The 25,640-nt window shown below is 39.0% G+C and overlaps 1 protein-coding gene across 1 annotated transcript; it reads right to left on the bottom strand.

Annotated features, from left to right (window-relative positions):
• Window positions 1-1,391: 1,391 nt before the first annotated feature.
• dusp10 (dual specificity phosphatase 10) lies at window positions 1,392-21,498 on the bottom strand. The gene is made up of 4 exons (XM_026917337.3): window positions 21,009-21,498; window positions 18,260-19,062; window positions 8,251-8,619; window positions 1,392-4,231 (listed from the first exon to the last, which is right to left on the bottom strand). Exons 2-4 carry the CDS (start codon window positions 19,008-19,010, stop codon window positions 3,966-3,968), a joined length of 1,386 nt encoding a protein of 461 aa, XP_026773138.1. The 5' UTR covers window positions 19,011-19,062; window positions 21,009-21,498; the 3' UTR covers window positions 1,392-3,965.
• Window positions 21,499-25,640: the final 4,142 nt, after the last annotated feature.

Here is a 25,640-nt window from a genome sequence, read left to right as displayed (position 1 = left end):
CCTACCACCATCCCAAGGTAATACCACTATACTAATCACGATTAACTGATTTTCCAAAGCATGATTAATCTCATTATCTAAACTGAGCACTTCGCTGGAGATTGTAGTATTTGTGTTCCAGCAGGTTTATGATTTAAATCATTTAAATTATATGGGATGCCTGAAGACATCCGAAAGGGGACCGAAAGAGGAAAATCAAATGAGATTCGTATTATAAAAATTACATGTAGGCTGTTTTATGTGATGATTAATATACATATATGTGTATTAAAGTATTAGAGTATTAGTCTTAAAGTAAATGAAAGTAAAACTTAATATCTGGTTGCATATTCCTTGCTTGCAATAACTGCATCAAGCTGGTGACCCGCTGACATCACCACACTGTTGCATTCTTCTTCTGTGATGCTTTTCCAGGTTTGTAGCAGCAGCTTCTTTCAGTTGTTGTTAGTTTTGGGGAGTTTCTCCTCTTCAGTCTCCTCTTCAGGAGGTGAAATGCTGCTCAGTTGGGTTAAGGTCTGCTGATGGACTTGGCCAGTCTAAAACCTTCCACTTTTCCCCAAAACCTGCTAGCTGGTTAAAACAGTTTAAGAAAGATAATGACTACAAACATACATCCATTCATCCCAATAGTGGTTGGAAGAATGTTGCAAGAAGCCTTTAATTTTCAACGTGGGGCTAACAAGGGTGTAAAATCCCTACAAATCCGTTCAACCATATTAGACATTACAGGAATAGGCGCTGCGTTGTTACTCTCTCTAGCGAGCACTTCACCAAATAATTGTGCAAGTGCAGATAATTCTGAGACTTGTGTATTTTTTTTTAGAATAAAATAGCTTTTTAAGAAGCGTGACTGAAAAATATTGTTATTCTAAAGCTATGTAGTGTTTGTTTAAGCTTAAAATATCATTATTGTATTATTTGGTAATTTTTGCTCATTTTCATGAAGGGTGCCAGTAATTATGTTGTTAACTTTAGACATGTGTGAGACAAGGACTCTGTGGGCCTCTGCTCTGTGCTGTCTGCTGCTGCTGCTTTGCCTAATATGTCTATGAAACAATTCTCAAAGGTGCTTTAGCAGTGTAAAGACCAAGGCTATTCTGGTGCTGCGGGCCTGCAGAGTGTTGACAGGTTACTGATAATGAGGCGGACAACTCATCAGATTTATTTTGGGGTCTGTTCCTGTGAAGAGAATTTGACCTTTGTAAGCATTGGCCGGATCACAGAGGCCCGCAGGCACTGGGTAAATATAGGCCAGTATGATGAACGTGACATAATTCAGGAACCAGACAGATTTTTTTTAGCTTGGATTTTAGTTGTAATAAAAAAATTGCAAGCAATAATGATCAATACAAAAAAAAAAAAAAAAAAAAAAAAAAACAGAACAGCCAGTAAGCAACAGTTTCAGACAGATTACAGGCTTAAAGATATTCTCAGATATTATCTTTAAAAATCAAAGTACAGTCCATTATACATTTTTTTGTTGCTCTTGTTGTTTTATTTCCAAATCATACGACAGAAAATCTTCAGGATTTAACCTTTGTCATTAAGATTAAAAACAATATAAACAGGTTTAACCTTGGGGAAAGAAAATAATGTACCAGAGCATATCACAAATAAGGTTTAGAAGGCCTCCATTAATATAGCACCTTTTTCTGAGCCAGTGCGAAAACAGATTTGAATGATCACAGCTAATGTAATGCATAGACAGAAAGAGACACAATTATCTACGGCACACATAATACATATTTCGCTCTTTCTTTATGAGTCACTCATAAAATATCTTAACTGTATGTAACACTGTATATAAAACAGCAAACCCACATAAACATTCCATATAATACCCCAGAATTATTTCTTTACATTTTGTTTCAGTTGTACAGTCATTTGCACTCCCTGACCATACATAAATGTTTCACAGAACTAACAGTATACAAAGTTCATGAAGAGGTAAAATGAACTGAATGAATAAATCGAGTACGGTACACTGTATACACACAAGCAACAATTTAACAAACTGCGGTTTTATTAAGTCAGCAGTGAGGACGTTCAGACTCATTTATTCAAGTACAACGTTTCAAACACTGCTGTGTAATGCGAATTAAGCCCTAATCTGTTAGAAAATAAAAAATAAAAAAAATAGCAGAGCAAAAAAGACATTCTGCTTTTGAAAATATCTTGCATTAAATATTTTGCACTACATTTTACAAAATGCCTTTAAATTCATTTTACACTCAACTAAATTATCGTCTTACAATAAAACAGTAAAGTGTCTCAATTTGTTGATGATACATGTGTGTGAGATATATATATATATACACACACACACACACACACACATTAAAAGGAATTAAAAGAAAATATATATGTGTGTGTGTATATATATATATATATTCTGTATTTTATGGTTGTATTTATATAAGGTTTTAAGTCTTTTGTAAAATCTTATGACTGTAACTGCTTGCATATGTAACTTTGTTTTAAATAAAATGTCAACGTTCAAAGTGTGGCTAAATATTAATGACATTAACTTTATAGCATTGTGCTAAGTTATGCTGTGAAGTGATAACTATAATGCTAGACAAACTTCTGAAACTTACAGACAGTGGGCTTAAAGTTGAGTTATGAAATTATTTATAATATCCCTCTGGGTCATTTTGATAAAGACAAAGCAGATCACTCCTTACTTTTAAACCAGAGGAACTAAACAAATTATGAATGACTGCAAACCATGGATTTAATGGCAAAGAAAACATTTTATCTTTAGTTTAAATAACTGAATATGATACTGTAGAGAAAGCAGAGCTGCTGTTTGCGTCCTGTACACTACAGAACAGTAAAGAACACAGAGTCGAGAGACCTTTTATCACTCCCATTAACAGCAGTGCTTTATGTTTCCAAAGAAACTTTGGTAGCTTTGCCACAGAATTAAGTGCAAATGATAGATTTATTATTTATTTTTATTTATTTATTTATTTATTTATTTTTGCATTAAACAATCAGTTACCCACATTTACTAGCAATTAAAAAAACTGTCTCCTTTAAACTTTTGCCTACGTACCCAGTTAGAGGTCAGAGCACTTCAGCTGGCTAAAGATGCCAGTATGTTACTAGAAAGAGAGATAATTAATTATGTATAAGCACATTATACCCTTTTGGTTGTTCGCCTACGTTCACGCACAAACAAGCGGAAAAGAAAAAGAAAGTGGATTCCAAGGTGATATTGGGAGCACTGGGTAAGCTAACAGTGTAATTCAAAACCACAGTATATGGTAAATATCATATAACAGTAAAAGAGGATTATAGTTGAATATTAATCTTCATGTCTTGGGTGTTCATGCAGCATAGATTTCTTATTTGGACATATTTCTGGCACCAGGAATAACAATAGTGCCAGAAACACAAACATACACAGAGCCTTTGAGATTTTATCAAAGATAAAGTTAAATTATTTGGTATGATATACAGACAAAAATGTTTCCTTCCATCTTTTAAAAAATAAAAATATATCTAATAAAGGTTCATGCCAAAGACATTGGCTTCACATTCAGCTGAACACAATAATATTAATATTTTTTAAAAATATATAGAATCTTGAACATAGAGACCTGCAAAGGTTTTCGCCATCACCTACTACTGTATAGATACAGATTAACCACCACTGCATTTCACTCAAAGTATTGCACAGTGAAGCCACTGAAGGCTCATCATGGTCAACTCTGGTATAAAAATAGTACAAGAACAACTGACACACCAAACAAATCTTTTCTGACAAGCATCTTTAGAGACAAAAGAAGACACGTGCATATTCCAAAATCCATGCTAAAGTAAAAAAAAAAAAAAAACCATCTTGTTTCTTTGAGGCATGCATCCCACATTCACAGACAGTCTTCCGGTGAAAAAAAAAAAAAACACTAAAAGAAAAATACTTTGGAGGAGAATGCACTCATAAAGCTTAATCTATCTTCCTACACAATGGTCTCTACTCCAACAAGCTTGGGCGTGAGTATGCGAGGAGTGATGCCATTATTGAGATCTTCTTCAAACTCAAGGAGCTGGCCCATAAAGTTGAGGTTGGGTGAGATGATAGGCCTTCGCATCTTGACAAACTTGTAGGCATCTGTCATGGTCATCCAAGTGTGTTTCATCAGGTATGCAATGACAATAGTGGCAGACCGTGACACGCCAGCCTGGCAGTGAATGAGCAGTCCCTTGCCTGCCTGGTGAGCTTCTTCTGTTGATGCAGATGAAAAGACAACCGTTTAAAGACTAGACTCAGGATTGCTTACCATTGAATGGCTGCTTGGATTGTTATATTTTGTTCACATTCAGAACTTAACATAATTCTCTTTCTGCTACATGATATTGACTCGGTTCGAAACAGAAATAAGTCCAGCCACTGATCACTATCCGGTCACCAGTTGTTGTAATCACAGTATTTAACCCTGACATCATTTTTGAGAGCGTATTTAAGGACAATATTAAATATGTAATTATGACATTATGAAATAATTAACCTTACGAACTGTCCACTCTTCAACTAAACCAGGGGTTACCCAACTAGGGGCCGTGAACGAAATGAACAACTTCCTCTTTTGTTTCATTCATTTATTTTACAAATAAATATTAGAAATATTGAAGACAGTTCTTGTGGGCTAACATGTAGAAATATTACTGGGAGTCAAAATTCAAACAAGTCACATTTAAATTAATAGTGTATGTGCTATTTTAGTCACTAAGAATAGTTCAGGAATAAAAATAGACTAATTTCTTCATCCATCTATCTCTGCTAAACAAAATAGCACTGCGTCTCAAATTGCATGCTTACGTGCTATTCTAGACTAACTGCTTCCTGTTCACTAACACTAACTTCTTTTCCTATTACAGCTAGTGTGTGAATTTTAAAAACCTCTCATGTTGCCTTCAAACCTACCAAAAGGTCTGTTTTGTGTACCAGTCATCAGGATTTTATAGATTAGTAAATAGTTTTGAATGTAAGTTCAGCGTTTTCAATTTAAGATGCAGATCATGACAACAATCACAACGACAGCGGAAAGTTTGAAAGAGACACAGAGCTCATCAGTGTGTTTAACATCGCTGTGCATGAAATCTCTAAACGTTTTACAGTTCAACTCTGAAACCTGATGGACAGGGATGTTTTGGCTCAAGTACCTCTTTCTGAATTCTGGAGCTTGGGGTGGGGTTACACATTGGGTGTAATGTCAACATATAATTCATAAATGTAAATCTGAATGCACAGACGTGGATCTTTATCAGCTCATTAATCCTTCAGTTGAGTAACTTGGACATTTGTGCTAAAAGTGTGCATAAGGACTGGGATTCCACAGCATCCAAAAATTCATGGGAGTTGGCAGAAAGATATGAAGCTCATGGGACAAAAAGAGCATGGTGATTAACATGTTGGATGCGGTGGGATGCTTGCACAGCACGTTTACTGCATTTATTCATTCTTCTTTATTAACTGCTTTATCCTGCTCCAGCATAACACCTCCTCTGTGTTCTGGGCTGCAGTGGTGGTACCAGTGTGGTCCCTGGTGCATCCTGCGTAGCTCATTCCATCTGCTGTTGTGGTCTTTCAATCCCAACTCTGAGGCAATAATGTCTGGGTACAGATAAATATCTAAGGGCAATCTGTTGTGTCTGTATGTTTTGCTCACATCTCAGACAGAAGGAGGCAATTGTTTAATGATTCATGGGCCTGTATAGAGCCTTCCAATAGCATATGTGCAAATATATTGCTGATACAACTTAGTCTCCACACTGGAGGCGTTGATCTCAAGCATAGGGTTTCTACATCAGACAATGCAGTCAGTATGCCTGCTCTTTAAACACGTCACAGCTTCAACGTGCTCTAAAATGTGCAGGTGCATAAGCGCTTACCAGTGAAATCTGTACGTGGTGAAATAGCACAGCCACTCATGTGGGTGAATGTGCCACAAAATGGTGGAGGATCCAACTTTATTTCACTAAGACAGCCTTAATGCTAGCCTGTAGGGCATTCACTGCCACTGCTGTGCTCCTGCTTTACACAGTCTTTAGTCTGCGTTAATGATGAGCCATCAGCATGGGCCTCATCAACCACAGATAGCGCATCAGCATCTGTCTTTGTATGTGAGGAGGCTGTACTATGCTTCCTCACGTTCTGTACTTCTGTATCTGTTGCATTTCTGCTAACAGCTCTTGCATTTGGACCACGTCTGCTGACATCTAATCTGCATTAAAACACAGTATAGGACGGCTCGACAGAGTCTTCTCACGGCTTTAGTTCCTGCTGCCATGCACTGAAGGAGCTCACTTTTTTCCCTAGCAGTGTCTGTAGCCATATTTACTGTTGACTGTGCAGCATCAGAGGAATGGCTTTATACAGCAGTTAGGGCTCTGTAAGTGCTGGTCACAGATATTCATGTCCTAAATATTTTGGGCATTGATCAGGTCAATTGACCAACTCCTTCAGGGTTTGTTTTGTTTTGTTTCTTAATATAGTGTCCGAATACTTTTTTCCATTATCAGTTTTCTTTTTTAAACATATGAATACATACTTTGAAGTGGATATGTGCACTGGAAGTACACTATCATTCACAAGTTTGGCATCACTCAGAACATTTCACATTTTCCATGTGAAAATACATACTATTATTTATTAAATAAGTTGCAAAATGAATAGAAAATATAGTCAAGACATTGACAAGGTTAGAAATAATGATTTCTGGTCTTGCAGACCTTTGGCGTTCTAGCTGTCAGTGTGTTGAGGTAATCTGCAGAAATTTCACTCCATACTTCCTGGAGCACCTCCCACAAGTTGGATGGGCATTTTTTTTTTCATACCATCTGGTCAAGCTGCTCCCACAACAGCGTTGAGATCTGGTGATTGCATTGGTCAATCCATTACAGACAGAATTCCAGCTGACTGCTTCTTCCCTAAATAGCAGTGCTCTGGGTCACTGTCCCATTGTAGGATGAAATTGGCTTCAATCAAGTGCCATCCACAGGGTATAGCATGGCATTGCAGAATGGAGTGATAACCTTCCTTGTTCAAGATTCCTCATACCCTGTGCAAATTCCCCACTTTACCAACACCAAAGCACCCCAGACCATCACATGTCCTCCACCATGGCTGACAAACAGCATCAAGCACTCCTCCAGCATCTTTTCATTTCTTCTGCACCTTACAAATGTTCTTCTCGGTGATCCAAACATTTCAAACTTAAATTTCTCTGTCCATAATGCTTTTTTCCCAATCATCCTCTGTCCAGAGTCTGTGTTCTTTTGCCCATTTTAACCTTTTCCATTTATCGGCCAGTTGCAGATATGGCTTTTTCTTTGGAACTCAGTCTAGAAAGCCAGCATCCCAGAGTCGCTTCTTCACTGATGAAGATGAGACTGTTGTTTTCAGGTACTATTTAATAAAGCTGCTAACTGAGGACTCAAGTGGGGAATCATACTTCTTTTTCTAACCCCAACCCTAACCGTAGTACATACCTTTGTAATCAAACTCAGCTTATTCCAAATATAAGTCATTTACAACATTAACAATGTTTAGACTGTATTTCTGTATTCAACCTAATGTTATTTTAAATAAACAAAAAAGTGATTTTCTTTCAGAAACAAGGCCATTTCTGAGTGATTCCAAACTTTTGAACTGAAATGTATATTAAAAAACAAAAATAATTGCGCCCTAATACTTACATCTCCTCACTGTATCTAAGGTTTGGAGTATGGAAAAGTTGGCATGGTCTCACTGAGTTGAATTTCATAATGACTGAACAATGTATTGCTGGAATGTCATTAGAATCAACTTTGTTAGGACATTACTGTAAAATTGTTATTAATATGAAACATTTTGTGAGGCCCAGACTCAAGACTCAATCTGTTTCAAGTCTGATGATGATTGTACTAAATTTGTTGGAGAGGTAGAAAAAAACACCCTGTAATGCTTCAAGATGAAGCTCCAAGATGTACAAGCTCGGTTCAATCATAACAATCCCAGCTGGCATGGGGAATCATAGGAATCAGACGAAACTGTAATGATGGTTTTGATGCAGATATTTTGTTTTATCAGCTGCAGTTTCTAACAGTTAGTCAGTGGATCTCTATTAATAATTATATATTATTCGCAATTCTACTGGTCACCATTTTGAACGGACATAACAATGTGCAACATCATCATGAGATTACTGTGTTCAAGGTATTACCAGTGAATCGATTGATCAAATCAGAAGGCAGTTACCATACCTATAAATTCAAATGCTTCTTCAAAATACTGACGTAGGTTCTGCTTGTTGCTGTCGGTGGCAGGTAAGCGTTTATACTTGAACATCCCTAGGTCATAGAGGTATAGTGGGAGGTGCGTGGTGACATTGAGAATGTACCCAATGTTCAACCTTTGCATTTGGTCAAGGTCCTGTGCATCACGTTCGTTGCCCAGGAACAAGAAGGGCAGAATAGTTGTCAGCTCAGCATTCTCAATGTCAGGGCTGGAGGGCAGCAAGTGAGGTAACGCCCCTGACAGGGCAACGGCTGCACCAGCATCGTGACCCTCCTGAAGTTGTAGAGAGTCCTCACATAAGTCCTCATGGCCATGTCTGAAACTGGAGATGCCACCTGTAATGGACAGATACACACATGGATTACTAATAAGGCTATGGGATATAAAGTATGCTGAATTTAATGAGATGCATTAATGTCATTAGCTTAATCTCAAATGTTCTCTTCCATACTTAACCCCCTCCTCCCCTTCCTGCACACCCTCTTACTGCTGACTTCATGAAAGTCACTGACATTCACCTTGACTCACTTGACCCAATACCATCCACCATTCTCCAGACAATCTCCATCAACCTCTCTGAATGTGACTGCTAGGATCAATACATCTTTATCAATTGGTCTGGTTCCTTCCATCTTCAAATCTGCTCGAGTCACACCTCTGCTTAATAAATCCACACTCTACCCCACTAATGTTTCTAACTACAGATGTGTTTTCCTCCTTTTGTTTCTATCCAAGACCCCAAAATGTGCAATGCTCAGAGAGCTGTCTTCATACGTTCAACCAAATGAACTACATGGATGCCAACCAGTCTGGTTTCTATGGAAACTGAAGCTTTACAGAACTCTACATCTTCTGTCCTCATCCTCCTTGACCGCTCTCCTACCACTGACACTATGAATCAGCAGATCCTCATTTCCACTCTTATTTTTCTCTTATTTCCTTCAAACATGTTATGTTCTATAACAGAAATTCTTAACCAAAACAGATCTCCATTTACGCACATAAAAATTAATAAAAGGACCCAAAGTCCCAACTTAGTCCCTCTGAGTGCATTCAGTTCCTACCACCCCTTGGTAAGTGTCCAAAAGAATGTTTTGCATTTGATGAGTAAGGAATACAATTATGGTCCAGCTAAGTAGCAGGAGCAACTCCAATAAGAACAATCTCCAGCAGGAACAACTCCACCAGTTGGTATCAAAAAAATGGATTTTTTCTCTCAGGTTTTACAGAAAACTGCTTTACTTCAACTAAAGCTCAATCCTTAATAAGTATTCTTCTTTTCTTTTAACACAGGGTTAACTTGTTTCCATTTAGATCTCAAACAATGTAAAGTACATACATACATTCAGGGTGTCCCAAAAGTCTCCATACATAGGGGACTATGTACTCCAGCACCACGTCGGTTGTGTCTTCATCAGCGGATGTTCGTGGACGTCCACTTCTCGGTTGGTCCTCAACACTTCCAGTCTTTTTGAATTTGTTAATAAGTTTGGCAGCAGTGTCATGTGTGATGTGCTTTCCATGTTTCCTTGCAACAGCTTCCTGATCCAGCCATGAGAATGATTTCAATACATTCTTCTTTTGTCAAAGGCATTCTTAAAGGCTATCTGAAAAAATATATATATAATATAAACTAACAAAATTATGGAAGACATTTTGCTAAAAAGTGTTAATTTCCCCTATGTATGGAGACTTTTGGGACACCCCGTATTCAAAAGCAAAATATTCCCGAGCTCTTCATAGTTCAACCGGGCAGACTGATGCCCTTCTCAAGTTGAACAACTGAGTTTTTTCTGCATATCTTTGCATGGATAAGAACCCATGGACATCACCAAATGCTGAGTTTCCTCCCTGGAGATGCTTTTCCAGGTCTTTACTGCAGCTACCTTCAGTTGCTGCTTTTTTGTGGGTCTTTCTGTCTTCAGTTTTGTCTTCAGTAAGTAAAACATTCTCGATTGGATTGAGGTCATCGGACATTTAAGAACATTTAATTTCTTTGCCTTAAGAAGCTCTTGAGTTGCTTTCACGATATGTTTTGGGTCATTATCTTTCTGTACTGTGAAGCGCTGTCCTATCAGTTTCGCAGCATTTGACTGAATCTGAGCAGAAAGTAGCTCTATACACTTCAGAATTCATCCTGCTGCTTCTATCAGCTGTAACATCATCAATAAACACCAGTTACCCAGTTCCACTGGCAGCCATACATACATGCCCATGCCATAACACTGCCTCCACATGTTTGAGGGATTGAGTTGTATGCTTTGGATCATGAGCCCTTCCTCTCCTTCTCCATACTCTTCTCTTCTCATCATTCTTGTACAAGTTAATTTTGCATCAGAACTGGTCAGGCTTTTTTAGAGGTTTTCTAGCAAAGTCTAATCTGGCCTTTCTGTTCTTGAGTGTTACCAGCGGTTTGCATCTTGAGGTAAACCGTCTGTATTTACATTCATGAAGGCGTCTCTTGATTGTAGACTTTGCCAATGATACGCCTACCTCCTCCAGAGTGTTTTTGACTTGGCTAAATGTTGTGATGTTTTTCTTCAACAAGGAAAGAATTCTGCATTCATCCACTTTAGTTGTCTTCCGTGGTCTTCCAGGACTTTTGGTGTTGGTGAGCTTGCCAGTGCATTCCTTCTTGTTGATTTGGCCACTTATAAAGTTTCTGCTATCTCTCTGATAGGTCTGTTTTGTTTTTTTAGCCTAATGATGGCCTCCTTCACTTGCACTGACACCTCTTTGGACGGCATAGTGAGAGCTCCCGGGAGCAGCTACCAAATGCAAATTCAACACTTGGAATCAACTTCAGATCTTTTATCTCCTTAATTTGTCATGAAATAACAAGGAAACAGGCCACATCTGGCCATGAAACTTGTCATTCAATTGTCCACTTTTGAGCCTGTGAAAATTGAGCGACTATGTAAAAAATGGCTGTACAGTAATACGTAAATGGTTAACGCAATATTTTTGTTAAACCCCTTGAATTAAAGCTGAAGGTCTACACTTCAATCACATCTTGATTGCTTCATTTCAAATCCAATGAAATCAAGCAAGATTCTGAAAATTGTTGCACTGTCCAAATACTTATGGACCTGACTGTACATGGTGAAATTCTGGTGCTGTCATGTCTTGTGCAATTATATGCGTGAACGAGGGGTTGACAACATCTCACCGGTGGTACTCTGTGGTCAGTGGTCATTTCTCTCTAGAGTTTCAGGCATACTCAGGAGTGTTCTGTTGAACCTCTCAACAGGGTTCCCCAGGGATAATATGGTGTAGTTCTCAATCTTCTCTGAGGATTTGTCTTTCTCCTAAAACACTTTTTACACGTGCAGCATTGTTCTTCAATATCTGTAGTCATCCATGGGCAATAAAATCTAGCCCTAGCTCAGACCCAAGATGGCCAGTGTCATGATGGACAAGATGCAAGGCAGTCTCTCTATACTGTCAGGGTAGGACAAGTTGATAGCATACAACTCCACTGGCCACCCGCTTCTAGTACAAGACACTATCCCAGAGCTAAAGCCTACATTGATCATCATGTGACATTCCTGGTACTGTCTCCTGCAGTCAGGGATTGCAGGACCATAAAGAAAAAGGCACCTGACAACAGAACATTTACCCTCACAGGTGCAACAGATTGATGTTCACACAAGGCAGACAGCACTGTGTTCGTCATCTCTTCCATTGCATAGATCTCCTCTTTTTCCCATAGCATGATCTTCAAGGGGTGGTGTGTGTATTTACATGTAGTGGTCTGTATTTGATGTTAATGAGATAGCCAGCGGTTTCCAGCTGCATCATGCTTTGCTGAAGTCATAATGTAGGTCAGGGGGTTGTTGTCACTTAAGACTGTAAGGTCAGCACCAAACAAGGAATTACTGAATTTTTCACAAACCACCTATTTTAATGCCGTATACTCTAACTTATGGCTAAAGTAGTTTTCTTCATTTTCTTTCTTTGATAACCCTTAAATGGCATAAGCTACTATGTTACTAGCAGCTTTCCATCTTGCTCTTGGTAGAGCGCTGCAGTGAGCCCACTCAAGAAGCATCAGCATGTATCATATAAGAGAGCTTAGGATTTGTGAAAGCAAGAATAGATGTAGATGTCAAACTCTCAATAATGGCCATGAAAACAGACTCATATTTAGTTAATATTTAATAATTATGTTCCTGGTAACCCAAATGGTACTTTCTGACTATGTGGCATACAGTTATAGTAGAGAAATTATTTGAAATCGCACTATCCGGTGTCACCCAGGTGAAAATGGGTTCCCTTTTGAATCCGCTTCCTCTCAAGGTTTCTTCCACTGATCACCTCAGGGAGTTCTTCTTTGCCACCGTCGCCTCTGGCTTGCTCATTAAGGATAAAGTTATACATTTCAAATTTCAAAGTTATATCTGGATTTCTGTAAAGCTGCTTTGTGACCATTATGTCCACTGTTAAAAGCGCTACATAAAAAAATAAATAAATAGAATTGAATTTTAAAAATTTTTTGTCTGGAATCAACCATATACCAAAATCCCTAAGACAATCAGGTCATCCAGGAACACAAACACTTCATTCAAATGGAGGTCTCCAACACATTTCTCCATTAAGTGTTGACACATGCTGGGAACATTTGTAACACCCTAAACTTCCAGAAGCCAAGGGGGCAAAAAAATATAGTCTTATGCTTGTCTTATTCTGCAACTTCCACCTGAGAATACCCAGAATTTAGGTCCATTATGGAAAATCATTTGGTACCACTAAGGGCAGAGAAGGTTTCCTCTATGTCAGACAGGGCATAGGCATCCTTTATGGTGCACAGGTCCAATTTTCGGTAATTAACATAGAGTCTGATTTTTCCACTCTTTTTCTTGACCACCACTATAGGAGATGTATAAGGACTTTCGGTCTCCTGTATAATGCCTGCATCAAAGAATTCTTTTAGATGCTGTCTTAGTGCTTTACTGTCATCTGGGTGGATGGGCCTCTCCTTAACTGGTCTTGTAAGCTTGTGTGATGTTACACAGCAGTGGTGTGAGAATAAGACAATTAAACTAAAGCAAATACTTTAGCTATGGATGCAAGTTTGCTTTTAACACATTTGTTCCTCTCCTCAGAGATGGAAGAATCATATCAAAAGTTCTGTGTTCTGGGGTGTGATAGACTTTAGAGGATTGTTCTGCTCCCAGGGGTGTGACACAATGCGCAGTCAGCATGTCTGCTATTACCCATCTTGGGCGCAGTGATATATCATTATCAGACACATTTCAAAGCGGGACAGGCACTTTGCAGGAGGCTTGGTGGAGGACATCTATCAAAGCACTCTCAAGGAATAGGCCAACCGGGACTGGAGAATCTCAGGTGCTCCAAGGACAAAGAGTGGTGAGAGACATTTTGTCACTCTAATGTTGCCCATTACTCTGACTTTCTGCTGAGATGGGACAATGACAGGATCCTTATTGAACAGTCACACAGCTGATGGTTGATTTTCACTTTTGGACCAGTTATGCAAAGTCACAAGGAATGCCAGCTCCCTCTAAGATTGTTAGACCTTCCTTGCCACTCCATGTTGATAGAGCCAGTCCAGAACATTGGTAATGATCAGCAATGGAGTTTGGCTGATGTAGTGACAGCTTGGAGTATATACTCTATAGAAATAAGTCTCTCTTCCACTCCTGTGCCAATTAAGGGAATGAGATCAAGACCTAGGTAGAGAGCATGCTGTCCCCCACTTCCTTGTTTCCCACCTGCTTCTGCACCTCTATGCTCACCTTCTCAAGTTTAAGTATTTTATCTGTTTGTTTGGACCCGACATCACCCACTGGTAAGCCACATGCTGACTGAATACATGCAGTGGCCTTTGCACTTTATAAATGTTTTTTCATCCTATCTATTTTAGCAGACCTCCTATTATCCTCTGTTTGTACTAAAAGGAGCAGCTCTAAAAGTAATGGTGGGTTGCTCTTTTTATGTTCCATTTGTAGTCTTACTATCATGCTTTGGTCCCAACACCATCTACAGAATTGTAGGTGTTTACTAAAATGTTCAACTGAAACGCCCCCTATAGAAATAGCCTTGGTGAGAAGTGTCTCTAGCCTGTGAAGGTTACCTGAAGGTTTTTCCTCAGAATCCTGACTGCAATTAATAAATGTAGCAAAAATGCCTTCAACATCTTCTAAAGCTCACTGACTGCTGACTCAAAGCTGAATAATGTGTAGAAATGGGTGGGGAATTGGTGCCAAGGGGTTTCATAATGTCAGTTGAATGACTCAGCAGACCCTCAAGAATTCTTCTCAGTTTCTGGGGCTTAGATAGAGAGGGATCACCAAGGAGGTCCAATCAAGAAATCAATGTGTTAAAATCAACTTCTTTATTTGGCTTGGGAATCCTCCCTGAGAACAAGCGAATTCAACTCGGGTATGACGGAGTCAGTTTGCTCTGTATGGTGTTCAACAACAACTCTCTGTATGTGTGAGGGATCACAGTAAACTGCTTTACCTCAACTAAAGCCCAATCCTTTATAAGTATTCTCCCTTTCTTTTAACACAGGATTAACATTTTCCAAATCAATCCCAAAGAATGTAAAGTACATACATACATACATACTTCTCTGTAAAATATGTTTAGAAAACCAAAAATTAATTACAACAGAGAAGGCTACAAGTCACTAGCTCACAATATAATACAGAATGCTCAGGCCACATGGCACCCATGGTTAGCATGCCTAGCCGTATACTAAAAATTTGTCTCAGCTCACTAATTAGCTTTGCTGCACATTCTACAGACATTCAACGTTATATCTGATTTTAAGTTGTAACATCAATTATATTTTGCCAGGACTTTCTCACCTGTATTGGCATTTAAAACTATACCTTTTTTCTTTTTCATCAATAATTTTATGAATTATTTATTTGTTGTATTTTTCACTTTTCTCTTCTGTTTCGCATTTTCATTTTCTTGAAGAACGCTTTTGTTTTTTTGTCAGCAAAGCAGAGGCCATCCACGTCAGATCTGCCTAAAATCGTCTCAACAGAGCTGTGACTAAGGTATGATTAACATGGCAAATGTTCAGCTTGTTCAGTGTATTGAGTGCAGGATGTTTTGTCATTCTTGCTCTGTCATTAGTAGCAGCAGATTTTAGGTTCTTATTTGTGATAAGTCATAGGTTTTCAAAGTTGTTATTCACATAGGAGCTAATGAGATACGCCTTCCTCAGTCAGAAGTTACTAAGAGTAACATTGTAGGGGTGTGTAAATTAGCGAAGGCAATGTCCAATGCAGTAGTTTGCTCTGGCCCATCACAACGCGGTGTGGCGATGTAGCTTACAGCAGGTTATGGTCGCCAAACTGTGGTGGAATAAGACCACCACAGAAGCATGCACAACATCAGTATTAGTAGTGATGACTTTTTTTTAATGACAACATTTTAAATATTAGGCAAAAAAATTCAGAGTATTAATTTAAAGCCAGACAACTTAATAACTAACCATATAGATGGCAATATAACCACATCAAATCAGCGATTAGAACGTTTCAGTCCCCTTCGACAGACTGAACTAATTTCACTAATTTCTTCATCAGAAATCATCAGCTTGTATACTAGATCCCTTACCTACACGTTTCTTCAAACAGATAATTCCAGAAGCAATCGAAACCTCTTTACAAATAATCAGTTCTTCCCTGTGCAATGGCTATGTACCTTAATCCTTTAAATTAGCAGTCATCAAACCCCTAAATAAAAAACCTGACCTGGACCCCTGTCAGCTCTGCAACTATAGGCCAATATCAAACCTCTCCTTTATCTCCAAGAACCTAGAAAAGGTTGTAGCACAGCAGCTATGCTCATACCTACATAGCAATAACATTTTTGAAATCTATCAGTCAGGATTTAGACCTCATTATAGCACAGAGACAGCGCTGGTTAAAGTGATAAATGACCAACTACTGGCCTCTGATCAGGGTTGTGTCTCCTTGCTTGTGTTGCTCGATCTTAGTGCAGCTTTTGATACCATTGATCATACTATTCTCCTTAATAGACAAGATAATGTTGTAGGCGTTAAGGGAACGGCTCTCTCCTGGCTCAGGTCTTATTTGACTGATTGTTATCAGTTTATAGATGTAAACAATTACTTCTCTATGCATACTAAGTTAAAGTTCCACAAGGTTCTGTTTAAGACCCACTGCTTTTTTCTTTATATATGCTACCTCTGGGTAAAATTATTTGTAAAGATAAGAAATATAATGTCACTTCTTGTATATTCGTTACGCCTACTTAAATCAAAAGATGCAGGCTCTTTGTTGGTACATTGAATAATGAAGGCTACAGCAGGGGCAGAGCTTTCTATAACAAAGCCCTACAGTTATGGAACTATTAGTGTTCGGGACTCAGACATATTAGTGTTCGGGACTCAGAGATAGTCTCTGTTTAAGCCTAGGCTGAAAACATGTGTTTAGTCAAGCGTTATGTTAATAAGCTTTTCTCTTGGGTAAAGTCACAGATCTGGAGGGATCATGGGCATAGAGTGTTTGGGTAAACTGGGATGTTTGGATGTGGATTCTCCCCACCTCATAATTTCCATTTTCAAAAGCACTACATAAATATAATTGAATTGATGTGAACTGAATTTTACATTGCTTATACTAAGCACCAGAAAAATAGAAACACTAATTGCTAACTCACTATGATTAATAACTCAATTTAAGATGGAAAAGTTTTTTCACTTGCTCCACTTGCATGTTTTACTTTGTTAAATATGTTTTTAAATCTGTTAATTATCAGTCTTAGATCACATGAATCATCCACCGTACAAGTGCATGTCTGTTAGCTGTTACTATAGGAACAACATTAATATTAATGTGTCGTTCATGCCATAGCCGGAACTACTGTCCAAGCTGCGCTGTTACACAAAAATAATGCACACCTTCTAACTAATCAGAAGGTGTCTCTTTTTTTCTTGGTGCAGACATAAAACAAACAAAAATGCATCACAATAGCAAATTATAATTAACAAGCAGAAAAGACAACAACAATCAGTGAGAAGATAGCTAATGAAACAGAAGGAATGCAAAGAACATTGTGTATGAGTGAACAGATGAAGGCCCTGTGTGGCCTCACAGTGTGGTGCTCAGCAAGCAGCAAACTGACAGATGCACTAGCCTCTCAATTCAGTGCCTGCTACCCAAGCCAAAATGTGAAAAACATGGCAGTGTTCATAAGACATAAGTTCATGTTCATAAGATCGTGTTAAAAGACAGCTCACTGTTTACAGCTGTATATGATTTCCTTCACCATTAAGCGACTTTAACATTACTCATTTTCTGGGCTCTGCCTGCATATTCCCTGCTGAGTATAGATGGATATAGTAACTGTAAATATTTTACCAACTGCCTAGGTAAACATGAGCTGCAGATGCTCCATCTTATGTAAGCTTTAAAAGTACATCTGTGTACTTGAAAGGTGCCAAGTCAGCCTGACAAAAATAGCAATCAATATGGCCCATGTTATATGGCACAAGTGAGCAGAAAATACTCAATTATTTAATGCAGGAAAATGCATATGCTTATTTGAAGAGAATATGCACTACTTGACCTAATTTCAACTTACATTTTAACAAGATAATATCACTTTAGCAAACTGAATGAAAGTGCATACACAACAGGAAGCCTGTCCCCTGCCAAAACCATAGAAATAGATCACAATTACTAGGCTTATATCATAACTACTATAATGTGCTAGCATTTTTTAGGCTAGCTAATTATCACTAATACGAATGAACAGATCTTGAGGCAAAAATTGGCCTCTTTATGATTATAATGGCAAACTGGTGGTTCGACAGTTAAAGTTTGGAATTGAGGGTTAAGTTCAAGTTCCCAGAACTGCCAAATAGCTACTGTTGGTTCTTCGAGCAAGGCAAGACTCTTACCTTGGATATAAGTTTCTGTCAAATGAATAATTTAACAACTGTTAAAAAAAAAAAAAAAGGCCAACCTCGGAGAACAATTGGGTCCATCCCATCCCTGCGTAGAGACTCCAGAACTACATGCAAAGGATGAGACGATGACAGTCGAGCTGCGTCCAGTGTCCTCTCATCATAAACGATGATCTCTTTTGAAAAAATCCCCCTAAATGAGTCTTTGCTCTGGTGGGAGGAAATGAGATCCAGCACAGTGATCTTGCCCTGCTGCAGGCGCCGACGGCTGATCTTGTCAGAGCAGTTAATATGCACAGCGCCTCGGATATGGCTCTTGTTGTAGTCCATAAAGGGCCTACAGTCTATTATCAGTGGCAGAGGCCCCACTGGATGACCTGTGGGGCTATATGTCATCTTCTGAGCCAGCTCACTTGGGTGGATGATGCGCACACCACCTCTGGGTGTGCTGGAAGTGAGACTGGGTGCACTGTAGGTTTCAGTCTGGCCCACCATTGGCCTGGAGAAACCTCCTTGCCCACCATAGCTGACGCCGGAGTTCAAGTTGGGGCTACTTGTACTGACCTGGCTCAGTGTTTGGGTCAGGGTCTGGGTCTGACTGTCTTTTTCATAAGTGCTCACCATGCAACAGCTGGCACTGTTGCATCCACACGTCAGGGAACGAGTGGAGCTGCTGGATGAGGGCATATAAGTGAGGTTTGTCACCTGGATCTCCACCACAATGGCGCCCACGGTGGCTTCCAGGTAGGTTGTGTCCAGATAAAATTGGAGCGGCACCACAAATCTGTCATCGAGGGAAAATGGAGGCATGGGTAAACCACAGAGCAAGGCTGGCAGACAACAAAGAACCCAGCTGGCCACTCTGGGGGAAGAGGGGTAAAAAGTGAGAAGTGACAATTATCTAAATGATTGCATGTCTAAACTAATATAGTAAAAAGAAATAACTACTGAGATCTGAATGTATAACATCATCCATTGCAGCTTATCCACAAATCAATAACCTATAAACAGGAAACTGTCAAATAAGACAATGCAGTTAGGTCTATATTCACTTCACACTGGCTACATCTCCACTACAGCTCAATCTTAAGTCTAGGTGAATTCCTTGTGCTCAGATATATACACTCACTGGCCATATTAATAGGAACACCAGTACCTCTGATCTTTCATGCAATTATCCAATTAGCCAATCATATGGCAACAGCACAATGCATGAAATCATGCAGATACAAGTCAAGAGCTTCAGGTAATGTTCACATCACACATCATAAAGGGGGAAAATATGATCTATGGAAAAAGACTTTGGAAAAACATCTCCTGAATCTTCAACTATTGCAGTTTGGGTGAGTCTGTGCCCACTCTAGCCTCAGATCCCTGTTCTTGGCTGACAAGAGCAGCACCTGATGTGGTCTTCTGCTGTTGTAGCCCGGCCGCCTCAAGGCTCCATATGTCATGCATTCTGAGATGCTTTTCTGCTCACCACGCATGGGTGGACTTTGACATTTGAGCTCAGTGGGAGGGGGGCCTGGATAATAGGACAAAAACGTTATAGTTTTATTAATTTACTGTCCAGTGAAAGCACAACATAGTAACAAGACAATATGTTTTATTGTCTAGACAATAAGTGGCAATTCGGCCATGCGACCAGAAATACAACGAATCTTGTTAATCTGATACTGGCAACCACGCTGCTACATGGCTGACCTACACTGTATTCATGAAATTAAAATCTGGTCATAGCACTAATTTTTTAATTCACAAAAAAAACCACAATGCACAGTACACACCGAGAATGAGAGAGAGAGAAGCTGTAATGTTCATTTTGTACTTAGCAATACCAGTTGGAGTTCATCTACAATTGGTTGTATGAATTGCTGCGATACAATCATAGAAGAACAAGACAGAAAAAAATGTCCTTTCCTGTCAACTCAGAACAGTCTCCTCTAACCTCTCTCATCAACAATGCGTTGCAAACTACAGAACCGCCGCTCACTGGATGTTTTCTGTTTTCTGCACCATTCGTTGTAAATTCTAGCTACTGTCGTGTGTGAAAATCCAAAGAGGTCAGAAGTTTCTGAAATACTCTGGCACCAACAACCATCTCACAGTCAAAGTCAGAGATCACGTTCCCATGCATTCTGATGTTTAATGTGAACATTTGAACATATGGAGCCTTGAGGCGGCCGGGCTACAACAGCAGAAGCCCACATCAGGTGCCGATCTTGTCAGCCATGAACAGGGATCTGAGGCTAGAGTGGGCACAGACTCACCCAAACTGGAGAGTTAAAGCTTCAGGAGATGTTTTTCCAAAGTCTTTTTTCCAGAGATCACATTTTTCCCCATTATGATGTGTGATGTGAACATTACCTGAAGCTCTTGACCTGCATGATTTGATGCATTTACACTGCTGCCACATGACTCACTGGCTGGATAATTGCATGACTGATTAGGTTCGGGTGTTCCTATTAAAGTGGCCGGTCCTTGTTTTCATGAACTACTCAGGCTGCGGACCCGTTTAAAAATAGCACAGCCCTCTCTGAAACTCGGCATGAGGACGTGCTGAGAATATGGTATACAGACACGTCCTGCATCCGACCTCACACACACACACACACACACACACACTTCTGATTTCTCATGATGCACAGTTTACTGGGCTTTTCCACAACACACACACACACACACACACACGCACACACACACACACACACACGTATACATACTCCTTTAAAACCAGCAGCGCGTGCCTCTGAATGCACACCTGCAGAGATCAAAGCGGAAATGCTCCAGCAGCATCATGCAACTTACCTCTGGCGTGTTTTATGAAGAATAAAGGCTCGTGCAGATATTGCAAGGCGGTTTGCAAAGCTTCTAGTCGACTAGTCGGATCATTCAGACAGCTCCAGCAGCTCTTCTTCGGAGCATTTTCACTTTCTGCTTTGCTCTGTGAGAGTACAGGTTACAGTCTCACTTCAGAGTGGCACTGGATCGAGCCAATAGATTTCCTCATCGATCCAGTGATCATAGTTCTACTGGCTCTGTAGCAAAACCAGCCCAGGAGAAGAGAGGAAAAAAAAAAACAAGGAGGAGGAGGAGGCTGGACGAATGTAAAGTCAGCTTTCAGAGGCCTGATCAGGGAGCAGTGCTTACTCAGCGTCCCGTGGATGGAAGCATACAGTGATATGGACAACAAATTCAAAACATCTGTATGCATCTGTATGCATGCGTTATCACTTCACTGGCACACTTCAGCTGGACAGCACTGATCTGGTCTGTCTACACGTGGGAGACAAATTTGTGCATGAAAGCTTTTTTTTTTTTTTTTTTTTTTTTTTTTGGTGACATACCGTATACACTCACCGTCCACTTTATTAGGAACACCTGTACATACACATACACCTGCACATCCATGCAGTTATCTAATCAGCCAATCATGTGGCAGCAACACAATGCATAAAAATCATGAGCTTCAGTTAATGTTCATATCAAACATCAGAATGTGGAAAAGTCTGATCTCTGTGACTTTAACCATGGCGTGGTTGTTGGTACCAGATGGGCCGGTTTAAGTATTTCATAAACTGATGATCTCCTGGGATTTTCACACACGACAGTCTCTAGAGTTTACACAGAATGGTGCGAAAAACAAAAAACACAGAGTGGGTCGAAACGCCTTGTTGATAAGAGAGTCAAAGGAAAATGGTCAGATTGTTTCTAGCTGACAGGAAGGATTTAGTAACTCATATAATCACTCTTTACAACCGAGGTGAGCAGAAAAGCATCTCAGCATGCACAAAACATCAAACCTTGAGGTGGATGAGCTACAACAGCAGAAGACCACATCAGGTTAAAGTCCTGTCAGCCAGGAACAGGAATCTATCATGGGCACAGACTCACCCAAACTAGGGAGCTGAGGATTAGGGGGAAAAAATCACCTGGTCTTTTTCCAGTCTTCAAAGAATAAAGGAAGAAAGGCAACATTTTAGGTGTTTCATACAAAAGAGTCATGATATTTCAATAATCTGTTATTGTTTCTATTATTAATATGTTTCAGAGATATAACTAGGCCTATATAATCATTTCTACCATCAGAATGGTACCTTTAGAAGCAGTTTTGCTGAATTTATTCTTATGTATGAAGTACTTGGTGATGAGAATTTAAAAAAGTTAATTACATGTTCATGAATATGGAGAAATAGCAAATTATATCTTTAAGACAAAGGGCTTTCCAGAGGGAACAAAGATTCATAAAACAGGCGTGGTATACTTTCTATTTCTAATTCACATACAAATCCGATAAATCCACAAAAGATTAAACAATGGAACTGCAATCGTACACCTTTGAAATGAAGTTCTTTATCTTACTGGGAATACAATATTTATAAGGAAGTAACCAAGCTTTTATTTCCTCCCCAGTACACCTCTTCTGTAAGAGTGTCCCAATAAAATATTCCTTTAGCAGAAATACTATATTTTCTATGGATTGTTTTTAATTGTCTTCTTAATTTGTTTGACTAAACGCATCAAACGCATGAAATACTTCTACTTGTGCAAATTACAAAGTCGTTGAAACTCAAGTTTTAAGTTATTCACTATTCACATCCATTACAACACACATTCTGGGAACACATCCTGTGTTCATGAAACATGAATAAGAGGACATACCCCAAAGGACACCACCTCTACTTGACTGGTTTGAATCCTTGTTTTCTGTTTATGTTCTGTTGTTTAAAACAGAGGCACTTTGCAGCCACTAGATGGCGATATAAGGCCATGAATCTCTGTAGAGTTTTTTTTTTTTTTTTTTTTTTTTTGACTAACATTGCCATCTTTTACACTGCTGAACCCAAAATGTACAGTAATCAGTTCCTGTATATTATTAGCATTAGTTGGACTTTTTACATTTCACATAAATTCTTCTAAAATCTTGTTTCTTATTTAAAACAAGACAGTTTGTGTGTCTGAGAGCAGAGAAAGCACCAGTTACAGATGTGGTTTTATGAACACCAGGGAACCGCCAGGGGCAGGTCTAACATCTGGACGTCCCCAGTGTGTGAACAAACATACGCCAAGATCTTGAACAAAATCACAAAGTGTCAAGTGACAGTATTTGTTAGAAATACCTGAACACCATTTCACTACTTTCCCTGGAACCTACTGAGCTACCATATTGTCCTCAGCATGTCTGTAGAGCCTGATATATCAATTTCTGTGTATTATTCATTTTTAAATCATGTCCATTTAAGCTATGAAGCCATTCTGTGTTAAAGTACACTGATGTTATTGGTGTGTTTGTGGCGCAGTGGAGCTGAGGTGACGTCTGATTTTTCATCATCATACATCTCTGAATGGCTGATAAAACTTTCAAATCATAATCATCTGTTGCTAGCTTTCTCCACATTCCATGTATGAACATTTAAAAGAGTGGAAAAGCAGATTTTTTTTTTTTTATGCACCAAAAATTTGGAATTATCTACAAAAATTCAAGAAAGGCTAAAATTGATCAATAGCTATCAAATAACACTTAAACTATTAGGGTTGAAAATACATTATATCCTGAGGTCTGCTTGATAATAAAAATAAATGAATAAATGAAACAATTAAATAATAATAATAATAATAGTAATAATAATAATAATAATAATAATAATACCATCATCATCTGTAAATCAATCTGGATAAGGGCATTTTTTAAATGCTGTATATGTGAATAATATCGGGGAAAATTATTACACACACACACACACACACACACACACACACACACACAGCGTGTTAAGCCTGGAATGCTCGACCAGGTCCATGCAGCTCGGTAAACAGAAAGCTGTAACCCTTTTGTTCAAAACAACAAAAAAAACAAAAACCACTAAACTTAAGGTTCTGTCCTTGTGTGTAATTTGTACTTCGTTTAGTCTCTGTGTCCTCAATCTATTAACTTTTAGTCTCTCGTTCAAACTATTTCATGGAGAAAATGATGACAGAGTAAATAATCCACCTTGTTTATGTTCATTACACACATGACCGAGTCCATAACGTGTTACAGAAACATCACTGTAACCTGGGCTAGAAGATTGTAGAACAAATTAATAAGAAATAAATAATTAATAAAGTCATATGTAGGGGCGTCACTCTGTGTAATCACCAGGTACGACTGTCATTGATTGGCTGCATGAATCTACAGTGATGAGCTCTTTAGCCCTTCATACCTGTTACACTCAGCTTAAAAAATAATAATAATAATAATAATAATAATCCTCTTTAAAACATTTACAAACATTGAAAGTAGACAATGTGGATGCCAAAAACAAAATCTTATATTGAATTTTTTTAATCATTGAAAGAAGGGGCGCTTAGCCTCTCTAGACCATTGATACAAGCCACCTGTTTTAGGCAGGTCAAGAACTGTCTTCAGAAATAACAATTCCAGAGCGTAATAAATTCCCTGACTTCACCATGAGCTACTTCAAGAAATGCAAGCTGAAGCTTTCGGAATGGCCCTCACATTCCCGACTTGAACATCATGTAGGTAGGTCATCTTAAACATGCTGCACGACGGCTCGGATCTAAAAGAATTCTGCACGGAAGAGTGGGTGAAAATTCATTACACAAGAATAGAAAGACTTGTTGTAAACCTTTTCTGGATGCTCAAAATACTGCAGTTTCACCAGAAGTAAGATGATTGAAGAATCAGGAGACAAAGAGATGGTCTATTATGTGCGCAAAGACGGCCTGGGCACTCCATAGACTAAACATCAGAAGTTCTCAGCTAGATTATATACTGGAGTGTGTGTGTGTGTGTGTGTGAAGAGACCAGGCTCAGATAGGGAAAGGACATAACTAAGAGGGAATATAAACTAAGAGCAAGGACAGGCATGTACACATTTATGGACACTGACGAAAGTAGAAGTCACATTGGATGAGTTCATCATGATTAAACCACGTATGTTCACACAATCAATGGAAACAGGGAGAAAATAAGAAAAATATTCCACAGACTCTTCACTGGCTACAAAAAGCATTTGCAATCGTGACATATGCCAAAGGGGGGTATTGCTAAGTAGTGATTTAGTAAGGCGTCCAAACTTTTGCACATGCCACAATTACATCTTTTTAAGTGCTAGAAAAGCTAAAGACGTGTTTATCTTGTCATCTTCAGTAGCCGCTCTACCCTGGTTAGGGTCGCAGGGTCACAGGGTCACCAGGCGCAAGGTGGCAGAATTCACTCAGGACAGGATGCCAGTGCATTGCATGGCACCATTCACACACTCATTCACACACTCATTCACACACTCATTCACACACTCATTCACACACTCATTCACACACTCATTCACACACTCATTCACACACTCATTCACACACTCATTCACACACTCATTCACACACTCATTCACACCATAGGGGCAATTCAGCGTAGCCATGTCTACATACATACTGTAAGGA

This window comes from Pangasianodon hypophthalmus, chromosome 30, assembly GCF_027358585.1.
Source record: "Pangasianodon hypophthalmus isolate fPanHyp1 chromosome 30, fPanHyp1.pri, whole genome shotgun sequence".
Taxonomy (NCBI): Eukaryota; Metazoa; Chordata; class Actinopteri; order Siluriformes; family Pangasiidae; genus Pangasianodon; species Pangasianodon hypophthalmus.
The sequence above is the reverse complement of the archived record's forward strand: the minus strand, read 5'-3'. Positions and strand labels throughout refer to the sequence as shown.